Source organism: Halyomorpha halys, unplaced genomic scaffold (genome assembly GCF_000696795.3).
Source record: "Halyomorpha halys isolate HHAL.00 unplaced genomic scaffold, Hhal_1.1 Scaffold1433.1, whole genome shotgun sequence".
NCBI classification, from domain to species: Eukaryota; Metazoa; Arthropoda; class Insecta; order Hemiptera; family Pentatomidae; genus Halyomorpha; species Halyomorpha halys.
Window position 1 is genome coordinate 41,475 of NW_027110282.1, and position 11,816 is coordinate 53,290.

The 11,816-nt window shown below is 31.4% G+C and overlaps 1 protein-coding gene across 5 annotated transcripts; it reads left to right on the top strand.

Annotated features, from left to right (window-relative positions):
* The first annotated feature begins 1,151 nt into the window (after positions 1 to 1,151).
* On the top strand, positions 1,152 to 11,052 carry LOC106689707 (zinc finger protein 711). Of its 5 annotated transcripts, XR_010843711.1 has the most exons (5): positions 1,154 to 1,318; positions 2,868 to 2,933; positions 6,174 to 6,254; positions 8,253 to 9,701; positions 9,734 to 11,052. XR_010843711.1 is itself a non-coding variant. In XM_014434839.2 (4 exons), the coding sequence occupies exons 1-4, from the start codon at positions 1,219 to 1,221 to the stop codon at positions 9,068 to 9,070; spliced, it is 1,065 nt and encodes a 354-aa protein (XP_014290325.1). In that variant the 5' UTR covers positions 1,154 to 1,218; the 3' UTR covers positions 9,071 to 11,052. The 5 variants fall into 5 exon arrangements, 4 of the variants coding, with proteins under 4 accessions (XP_066904527.1, XP_014290325.1, XP_066904528.1 ...); XM_014434839.2 differs by having other exon boundaries at positions 8,253 to 11,052; XM_014434840.2 differs by lacking the exon at positions 1,154 to 1,318 and adding an exon at positions 1,738 to 1,967 and having other exon boundaries at positions 8,253 to 11,052.
* Positions 11,053 to 11,816: the final 764 nt, after the last annotated feature.

Sequence of the window (11,816 nt, forward strand, 5' to 3'; positions counted from 1 at the left end):
TTGTGAGCTCTTATACTTTGGGGAAAAAATAGCATTTTTCGCTATTCTCTTCACAGATAATTTCACACACTATGTATGTAGTATAATTAATTAGTTTTGATTCCAATTAAAGATGAGAGGTACTCCCCATCTGAAGGCCTCCGACAATGCATGTTCATGGGTTAGATGCCAATCCTACAGGTATTCGCTGTGCAAAGTGAAATACAAGTTCAATATACATTTCCATGAATAGCACTAGAATCTACTGATCCACTATTTATATTATTACTCACTGCCTCATGAGGAGAAGAAATATCTGAAGGATTATTCATATTGCGGTTTATCAAGTTGCGCTTAGCTATCTCTCTGGGCTATTAAACGCCATCGAGGGATGCTTTGTATAAGGTGTAAACTTAAAGTGGATCTGAAGATTCTATTGTGATGTTTATTGATTCAAACAATAACATTTAAGAATATTATAATACATGACATGGTCACAACATTCATACAATTGAAATATCTACAAGAAATAAACATATTTTAATACACGATGTATGTCTGATGACCATATTTTAGGTGTTAGATTGTAGTCTGCGTCATGTCGGACCTTGGTGGTTATCGCGGCTCTGGAGCGGTGACCAGTAATATTAGCTCTGTAGCTACAGTACTCCTAACCTTCAATACGGACTCTAGGATGATGTCCTGTAATGTATACAGACCTGTAACTTTGGTTGCAGCTATGGTTATCGCTATTTTTTAGGTTTGCAGCAATATTTATTGTTTGGCATCTTCCCCACCTACCGTCCCTATTTAAGTTGGAATTTAGGTATTTTTGAGGTGAAAGTACTGTTTATTGAGAACTTTTTCGAGTAGTGCTAGTAGGTTGTTCTCAGTAAGATAAATAAAATACCGAACATCAGAAGCGCCTGTTGCCATGAGGTACGAGTTGGCTGGATGACGGTGTTCCGTCGGAGTTACCGATATTAGTATTAGTAATATTAGCGGTGTAGCTTCAATTTGATAGAAAAAAATATGTGTATTCTATCATTCCTAATGAATATCCAATTCTTTTTGTGTATAAATATCCTTCCGTATATCGTTATTATCGCTATCATGGTCTTCCTCATCACATTCATTTTTCAGCTGCCTTCTTGGGTCTTTTTCTCTTTGGGTTAAAACGGCCAGATGCCATTGTCGTGTCATAACAGAGGCTTGGTTATTGGAATCTGCGGTTACTAGATGTGTAAATATATAAAAATTCAAGTGATACATCTAAATTACTTGAAATACCAAAATATCACGTTGCAAATGACAAATCATTTCTCAGTCAGCTTTGCAGGTTAGTGACATAGAGAAAAACCACTCTTTAATTTGATTACTTGAAATCTTCAATAATTAACTTGTAGGAAGATAGTCTGGGTGGCGGTTGATAAAGGTATCACTGTAGTAAAAGAAAACTATTTATTGTAAACCAACATTTCGTCCCCCTTTGCGGGGTTGTCAGATTGGAACACTGAGAACGACTGAACAGTGTTCCAATCTGATAGCCCTGCAAAGTGGGGTGGAACGGTGGTTTACAATAAATAGTTTTCTTCTACTATTTTGATACCATCATTGACCACCACCCAGACTATCTTCCTACAATCTACTTCATACGGTCAACTATCTTCCTACAATCTACTTCATACGGTCAACTATCTTCCTACAATCTACTTCATACGGTCAACTATCTTCTTCCAATATCAATAATTAACCTGCTTTGTAGCTCGTTGTCTGATTGATAAAACCTGGCCTTATTTATTTAAAATCATAAATAAATATTTTAAATCAGTGTCTTTTGATTGCTCACGCAATACTTATAATGTCAACAAGTAGGAGTAAATGTGCATATATATTAGTTTTTTGCGATAAAAGGAAACAAATTATTTCATCTAAGTAATGTGAATAAGTATTCTTTTTATGACTTGAAAGAGAAATGTCCATAGAAGGTAAATTTATTGAGTCTGTGTTACTATCACTTCATGAACTATTTATTGATCAGATCTTATTGGAATAATGCAGTCAGAGTCGAAATTATTCCAACATCTACTTTAAATCAAATCAAATAAAAAATAATGCTATTACTTGCAGTTAGTAATTTAGATAAATATAACTATTTGACAGTACAATCCATTCATAAAAAAAATGTGTTTTGGGGTGATATGAACGCTGCTGAAGTGGGATCTTCTGAATTCATGGGTGATATAATGCATCATATAAAATATACTGACATATTAAAAAGAAATCCCCCCAATCAGAAATGAAAAATTTGGAAAAAGAAAAAAATCCTATTTTTCAGCATCACAACCCCAACCCTAAGGCATGAAGTACAATGGTGTAGATCCTAAAATGAATGCTGATCTCTCAGTCACTGGGGATTGATCCTATTCAGCACCTACAAAAATATCTGAAGGATTAAGCCAGAAGATGCAATTTTTCTACTTTCTGTTAGTTAAAAAGTATTAATGTATTGGGAGTAAATTCCATTGCCATTTGTGAAAAAATTAGTTGATTCAATTCTACAGTGTCTTTAATTTATATCAAGATTATCCCACTAAATATTAATGAAATTTTTACCATCAATTTGATATAGTGAAAATCGTTTGCCCGAATAAGTTTGACTCAAATTGATAGTTGACGGTTTTGGATAGTTTATTTATAATTAACTATTTATGATTTATATAAAGTCTAGCAACATGAAAAAAATCTATTTGAATTCTTACATTAAACCATATTTTTGTCAATCCCAAAATATGTCAGTTTGCATGGGTTGAATATAGTATACAATTTTCATAAGCATCATTGAATGATAATTTGAAGTAATAAATTAGTTATTTATCCTTTTTCAGCGGTTACAGCCTGCGAAGTTTGGATTAAAGAAGAACTAGATGAAAAGGAACCTGCTTGTGATCATGGTAATCTAACTTTATAGCAGTTATTTAAAGGCCTCGATCAAACTGTTGGGCAATAAGTGGCACTGCACAGTTCCTTTGTTTCTGTTTGATATAGTTGAGGTGTTATGCAACAGTATTCAGTGAGTTGGTCAAGAAAAAATGAGCAGTAGAAGATTGTGAAACATGTTATAGCGAGTATAGGGAGGGATTTGTTGCACAAGGGATATTTTGACAAGAGAGTGTTGCACAATGGTTTGATCTTTTATGGAAACCTTTACTGAAGTTAATTTTTTCTGTCATATGTTATATTAATGACCATTATTCACTTGTCTGCTGTTACCATTCTTTTTAATTCTTTGAATTTTCTTATTATTTTGTAATTCATTCCTTGTAAATTTACTTACTTAATAATAAAAGAGAACTAGGTACTACTTCAATATAGAGTGTAGGTATTTACTCTTTTATGAATTACATAGCCGAAATCGTGGCATATGCTTAAAACTGGGTGTGGATCAGGGCTACCGAATTGTGAGAGCTCTGCAGCAGTCATTGCGAGAGAATGCTTTTGAAGAATTGCCTAATCGCAGGTGGTAGGGTATTTGCATTCCCCATTTCAAAGTGACCCCAAAAACTAACAGATATATGCTTGGGAAGCAGGTACTCTCAGAGTTAGGATGGGCGAACGTCCTGGTACTAAATATTAATTATGCACCCCTACAAGAGTCCCAGGAGCCAATGGACAGTAGGGAGAAGTTGAGTCCTTCTGTCACAAATGTGGCATAGAGTCTGAAACACCAGCCCTCGACCTGGGAAAATGCCCCAACAACTCCCTCATAACACGCTAACACCAAAGTGTCAAAGATGAAGTTCCTTTGAAAAAAAAATAATTCACATGTTTTGATGATGTTTATTGTATTGACACTGACGAAACCGTAACAAACACAGATATTGTTGCATTCTCTGAAACCAAAGGTACGACTCTGGTCTTGGATCCAACTGTGAGATATGAGGACAATGACCTTGATCAGGTGGGTGGAGTGGAAAAGGAAAAGAAGAAAATTTATGCAAAATGCTTCCCTTTTCTTTCAGAAAAATTCCACGAGACCTTCAGATAGATTCACATTGAAAAGTAAAAAGGGACCTTTCGAAACCAGAGGGTTTGGGTCTCATGGAACAATACCAAATAGAACAAGGAACTTCTTAAAAGACCTAGGTGTTAGCTCTGGGGATATAATGATCTTGGCAGCAAATATTATTTTGGACTCCCTAGGTATCATACATCATCACCTGCATGGAAATTAGCTCTGATATTATTCATTTGTTTTTTGTTTTTGTTTAGCTTTAACCTATTTATTAATTTTTATTCACCATTTTATTTTGGATTTATTTATACATTGCTATTTATTGATAATTTCTGTTAAATTTCATTTATTTTGGGAGAGGAGAGGAGAGGTATGAATTAGTGAAATAGGGAGAATAGCATATTGAATGATTAGATAAATTGTAATTTGCCTTGGTGTGAGAAGAAGTAGGAGTTACATACCACTGTCTACTCCTGTATTTGTCTGTTTTATTGATTCCTGTGTTATATTTTGATATATTCATTTCCTCTGATGTTTTGAAAATGATAGATATGAAATTCACATACAATTCATCTGCTGTATAGTGCATTAAGTTCATTGGAATTAATGGAGAAAAGTATAAATGATTTTTAAATATTTCAGAACTATTGCTATTCCATTCAATAACTTTTCTTTTATGATTAAATTTTTTTATATTGATATAAGATACCTACTTAACTTTTAATTCCAATGGGAAATGAGTAGAATTTTACTAACTATAATACATTTTGAAATCATATTAGAGCTACAAGGCTCAGACACGATCCACAACAATTGACCCATCAGAGCTACAATAAGTTTAATTACCATTTGGATTCCCAAGGGTTTTACCATTTTACATATTAAATGAACTGTGTTCCATGAATTCAGTTAATAATTTACTTTGTTAATTATTTACTGTTACAATTAAAACAAACAGGATTTTCTCATGTTAGTAAAAGGTAGGAGTCAAGAACAATATATTTATAACATCTATTTAGATTGTTAATTATAGTGTTATAGTCCCCTCTCCTCAAAAGAATAAATAAAATAAAATAATATTTCCATATTATCCTTTTACTTGTTTTATAGTAGCTTCTATTTTTGCCAGGAGTAAATTGATATTCTGATTACAAGATATTAATACAAGTGAAGCCAACAGTTAAGTTTAACCTTTTCTTATACACTGGCAAAGAAATATATTCACTGTTATTTTTAAGGTTCTTTCAGAGCATCATAATTGCAGATTAATTGGGCATAAAAACAAACCAAGCCACCAGGCTCTGCTGTGCCTTTGGACAGTTTGACTATAAACAATTCCATAAGCTGGCTTTCAACTAGGCTTAGCTCTTATTTCAGTAGTTACGTGGGTTTCAACAAGATATATTAGATCACATTGGCCCATGTATTCATTGTGCTGTCTGAAATTTTAAACCATTAATGTTCCAAAATCAAATATTTAGATTTAAAATTTATCACTTAGATAATATTAGTACTTATGTGAGCAAATGAAAAGGATTTCTCGAAAAGAAATTTTGTTTCATAAATTGCTGTACTCATTCATATTGTTATATTTCAAGATAATACTTATAATAACATGAATTAAATTAGAAAATAAAATTTATTTTTTTAGATTACTCAATTGTGTCATTTTATTTAGTTATGGTTTATCCTGTTTATTGTTGTCATTAAAACATACCTACTCCTTTTACATGGCTGTTGTTCATGAAAATATACCTATTTTTGATACAATTTTTTTTTTTTAATAACTATAAAGTATGAATATTTATTGTGTATTTATATGATGATATATACACATTGTATCCATCAAAAAGAAAAATATGAAAAAAAAAAAAAAGGACATGATGAACTTAAATGGGCATTGGCTATTTTTTTATCATCTACTTTGTTGGAGCTGGGTAGAAATTTTCTGAATACATTTCAAGGGTTGTACAAATTTGTATCCTTTAATTCTGGCATGGGCTTATGCTGTTAAAAGAGTTAAGAGAGATAATGGGTTTTCATATTTATACAAAATTATATTCAATATTTTTAATAAATTTAAATATATTTTGTTGTATTGGTCTTAGTTACTATTATTATGGAAAGTTTATCATTTGTTTTTTTTTTGTTAACTGAATTGTTGTTTTATTCATTGTAGTTACCAACATTTTTGAGGGGAAACACGGTCCTCTCAGAGATGGATTTGGTGAAGAGTTTTTCAATCAGCCATCCACTTCTTGTAAGTTTACTTAGTTTTTTTATTTGACAAATGTATAATTATCACAACTATTATTAAACTTTGACGTTCCAGTAGTCTCTTGCCCTAATGGTGCATCATTCGAAATTTTGAAGAAACAATCAACAGATCTAATAAAATTAGTCTCTCAGCTGACCCTCAGTTATGGGGTAAAAAAATAATTTTTATAAAACAAAATTAATAATAAGTGATTCTAAGGTGTAAAATAAAACTAATTATCACATTAAAAGTGATATAAAAGATATTACTAGAAATATACTAACAAAAGTAGTATCAGAGGGATCGTAGAGATGATTCAGTATATAATTTCATAATTCTTTACAAAAAGGAAATTCTAATAGTACTTATTGAAATAAAATGGATGAATTTTAGAGGCACTGGCAACAATAAAAAATGTTCCTATGCCATTTCTCAGATGATGTGTGACTATCTGGATTGCTAACTGGGATTGTGAGTACCTTTCTAAGAGAAGTGCGATTTCATGAACCCCATTTGTTTGTAATATTTTTAAATCAACATTATATTACTTTAATATATTTGTTAAAAGCAAAGGGATGTAGAAATATGGATGTCATGGGGATTTATGAAAAAAAAATTGAAAAATAGTTATTTAAAAAGTACTAAAACATTTTAAATGTTTAAAAAATGATCATTTTAATATTTTATGTCTTCTAAAAAATACAAATTTAAGATACCTTCTCCAGTTTAATCGATTATTAAATTAAAAAAAATGTTTAGTATCCAAAATTAGAAAAATAACAAACTGCCAGGTTAGGCATTTCTTGCATAATATGTCAGCACGAGATGAATACACTGTTTTGTTTTTTTACATTTTAAACAGCTATACCTGATTTCCATATCACACTTTTAGCTTCTTCTTTCTGTATTAAACAGGTGCAACCTCTTCTGAGGTATTCTTAGAAATTTGTTTGCCACTATTCATTCAATGTCACTAAGTGGACCACAGATACACTCTCTTAACCAGTGGTTTCCTATCCGAGTGCCCTGGCTCTCTAGGGTATCCCAAATGTATTCCAGGGGTTTTCAAAGAGTATGGCAGGTTTTTCTAAACATATGCTATGGGTGTCCTGAGTAAGTGTATGAAGAAAATATTAGAAGAAAAAAAATTAAATCAAAATTGTGAACATAAAGTGCATTCTAGCCTTTACTTTGCACTGGTCCATCTTCTTTTCCTACATATTAAATCGCTTAAAGAATAATTGTGCTAGAAATTATTTTTTAGCTCCACAAGAGTGCCATGAAAGTTTTTTAGCCCAACAAGGATGCCACAGTGAAAAAAGTTTGGAAACCACTGCTCTTTGCATCGCATGGGTGGTTACCAGAGATTTGGTAGTTGCTTAGTAAAATTAAATCTCTAAGTGGCTAGAGACATTGAGAAGAAAATGATGAAATTGGGTTTAAAAAAACTTTAAAGAGTATGCAGTTTACCAAATCCCAATGGGTTCAAAGTCAGCTAACTTATGATCTTGGAAAATGATAGGAAATTCCTAATATGAAAAGTTCAGAAGGGATAGAGTGTTATGATTTCAGAGTGTGGATGTTTAATTGCTATCTGGGTTTGTTCACACCCTGCCTCCTCAGTTGGTAATTCAACTTTAAAACACTAAAATAAAACAATAAACTTTTCTTTCTAATTCTTTTTGGACCACATCTAGCAATTATATTATAGATATTACATCAACATTATTCGTTTACAGTTACAATAGATGTCAAAACAACTGTATTAATGTTAGTCGCTTTAATACCCAATACTTATTAAGTTGGGATGGATGAGCAATCAATCAATGAATGAGCTATCATTACTCAACGACTTGGTAGATGCCATTGTCATCTATTCAAATTGATTCGATATTTTACATGTAGGTGATGGTGCTATCTTGTAGCATTTAACCTCTGGTTTCCCTAAAAATTATTATTTTTATCATTATTATTTTATTACTATTTGATTCTTTTTTTCAGATGGATTTGAAGACTTCGTTGGGTGCTTCCACTGTGGGCGAATGTTAAAATGTAAAAAGACTATGAAATACCATATTATTTTGATTCATGGAATGAACTTAGGTATACCTTTAAGAGTCATTAAAAAATTTAAGAAAAAATGGAAGCATCAACAAAAATGTTATGGTTATATACCTTTCTACCCTCAGGTAGAGTTGAAAGTGAAACAAAGTAAAGAAAGACGTTATCAGTGTCCATTTTGTGAATACAAGGCAACAAGAACTGGTAACCTAAAATCTCATATATTAGGAAAACATACTGTTGAAAAACCTTATCATTGTCCTCATTGTGAATTCACTTCTGCATATACGAACCATCTAAGGCGGCATATAAAAGCTAAACATATTGGTGAGAAGCCTCATAAATGTCCTTATTGTGATTATAGGTCAAGCAATAATGGACCATTAAAAATTCATATTACAGCCAAACATTCAGAGGCAGCTTACCCCTGTCCTCATTGTGAATTTGTTTCTGTCTACCCAAACCATTTAAAACGACATTTAAAAGTAAAACATACGGATGAAAGACCTTTTGAATGTAATGTATGCCCTTACAGAACTGGTCTCAAAAGCAGTTTGATTAAACATATTAGTGCAAAGCACACAAAAACAAAACCTTATGACTGCCCTCATTGTGGGTATAAGGCCACTCAATCTCATCATGTTACCAATCACATAAATGCTAAACATTCCTATTTAAAGCCATTTCAATGTCCTGAATGTACTTACGGCGCTTCACGATTAGATCATTTGAAAAGTCATGTAAAAGCTAAGCATTAGTACTTTGCTATTCCACAATAACAGTATCCTTTACTGTCAATAGAAACACTCTGTAATTGGATTTTCATCACTACCAAATAGGCTTGATGAGAAAGCTTCAAAGAATGACTTTAAAAAGTGTTAAGTGAAAAATGAAGCGTTTCATTTATATAATTTTTAAAAATGGACCATTGGACTACATTTATTTTTCTTGTGATTATAATAATTTAGTTTGTATACTATACATATTTTGATTAAGTTTAGAATTTATTCACTTTATATATATATATTATATATAAGGAGTATTCATGGATGGGAGTTCCGCTTCAGCAAACAACTCATCGTATATTGATAACATGTTAGCTTCAAAATCAAATCTAATATTAAGAAACGTCAAGGTGACGTTTTATAAATTTTCACAAAAATTCTGTTGTTTGCTTGTGACTAGAAAACTAATCATTTTACAGAGATAAACATTATATACAAAATTAAAGTAGGTATAATTTCCTATGAAATGTATATATTATGTTTAATTTTTGGCTAATGTGCAATCCCCTAAAACGCTCTTTAAAAGTAATCCAGGAGTTGAAGTTTCACATGAAAGATGTTTTCAGAAAAAATTCATTGGAGTTTTTTCTTGACTATTCTTTATGTTTTTTGAGGGGTGCTAAACCCATATTTTAGGTTTTCCATCTCTCCAGCCCCTGGCTTCACAACAAAAATAGAAAAAAGAAGCCAAAATTGTGGAACTTGAGAAAATAACCAAATATTAACATTCTATACGAAATTTAAGCTGAAAAAATTTTCTTTAAAATGCTTATAGTTTACTTTTTTTTGGCTAAACTAATATACTTGTAGAGTGCTCTTAACAAAGGCCATTTTTTCGTTCTCTATGCAAAACACAACTCCCTTCTAACGATCCAGTTTGAGTTGGTACAATTTTAAATTGATGAAGATGATTCCTTTATTTATTTGTTAGATTTTCTCCATGTTTGCAATTCAATTGGTTTGCACTAAATCAAAAGAATGAGCTGAATTTCATCTTCTGTTTTAAACTAAGTTTATAGGTTACCAAGAGTGTTACACAAAAATAATCCATTTACACTTAAAATTACTTGTCAATTACAGTAATCCAACATTGCAGAAGTAAAATTATAGTTACAAGCAATTACAAGTATTTGATGAACCAATTGAGGCATCCGGTCATAAAACATGGTAACTAAAAAATTGAATGCTTTTGTAATGTCTGGTACTGGTACTGGTATTTAGTGGGGGGAACAAATCCGGTAAGTGAGCCTAGTGGTTCTTTTTGCCAACTACCTGAGTTTCCGCCACGTACTAACTAAGGTGGGAATGTCAAGATTTATTCTTCGGGACTGCCAAAAAATGAATTTTAACTGCCATAGGTGGGAATCGAACCCACAACATTCCGAACTGAGCGCACTGGGACCTGCGCCTCAACCCACACGGCTGTCACGTCACTTTTTGTTATGTCAATATGTTTTATCTTCAAGCAAGGAGTCACTTAACATCATAACTTTATACTAACATTATTTTTTTAAGAATACACATAAAAAAAACTTCTATTCACAATGAATATTAGATGCCATATTTTATTGCCGAGTGCCTCAATTACTAGTTGAGCCAAAGTAGTTGTAATTTCTAAGCAAAATCTTGTATGATTGTAATTGATGTTTGGCCCAACCATGGCTACCAATTATATCTGAAGCTGTGTTTCCAAGATACAATTACGAAATAATACTATTTTTTTTTTTTTTTAATTATTTGCTGTCATGAAAAGTCATACTGCAATTTTATTACAAATATTAATTTAAAAATATGAATATATTTTTTTTATGGATGATTTAAATGGATAAAATGAAAATTCTGAAATAATCTAGCGAATGCTCAAATATTTTCTCCAGAATCTTTCGGTCAGTGTTTAATCAATTTCTGGGTTTATTGGTTTGAATTATAGCTCTATCATCTGAGAACTATATATTTTTGCACTTGAAAAAATGTGAAGTTTACAGATCATGTCAATTAATTCATTTTATTGCTTTCCATTATTGTGATAAATAAAAATTGAAAACTTGCTATTTGTTGTTCTTTTTTTTTTCTATGATGATGAAATGAAGTTCCATTAATTTAGGGAGTTAAACTTTTTTTTTTATAGCTAAAGGCAATAATATTTTCATCTAAGTGAAAAAATAGGTCTTTCATTTGAGGGTGTCCTGTGGAAATACATGTTGCACAAAAGTAATATTATTAGGCCTTTTACCAGAATCTTTTTTTAAAGGTTCTTTGCTTTGATTTTTTTCTCTTTAAATTGTGTAATATTTATGGTGCTCCTTTTTTACGGTTATGAAATATTCTGTGTATCACGATTATGATAGGACAGACAAAGGGATTAGAGGGCAATGGTCTGATGATTAACAGGACAAGTTGATACTACTAAGAAGGTTTTGGGGATCAACTCTTGCCCCTCAGATGAGCTGAGATTATATATATATAATTTTTTTAAATTCAATTATCATCAACCCATTTTTTTATTAATTCACTTAATTTTACTTTTCTGACTATATTTACATACCATTTATTTGTCAACCTACTCACTTACCAATCTTTGAGAATATATAAAGAGTTTAAAGTTTACTCAAGTATTCAGATTCAAAATATGTAAAGTATATGTATGTATGTATGTATGTATGTATGTATGTATGTATGTATGTATGTATGTATGTATGTATGTATGTATGTATATATA

Bases quoted from the DNA above. Each gene is read 5' to 3' on its own strand.
- LOC106689707 (XM_014434839.2), top strand. From the start codon at position 1,219: ATGTGTAAATATATAAAAATTCAAGTGATACATCTAAATTACTTGAAA. The intron at 2,934-6,173 runs GTAATCTAACTT...TATTCATTGTAG, and splicing joins GGAACCTGCTTGTGATCATG to TTACCAACATTTTTGAGGGG. The intron at 6,255-8,252 runs GTAAGTTTACTT...TCTTTTTTTCAG, and splicing joins CAATCAGCCATCCACTTCTT to ATGGATTTGAAGACTTCGTT.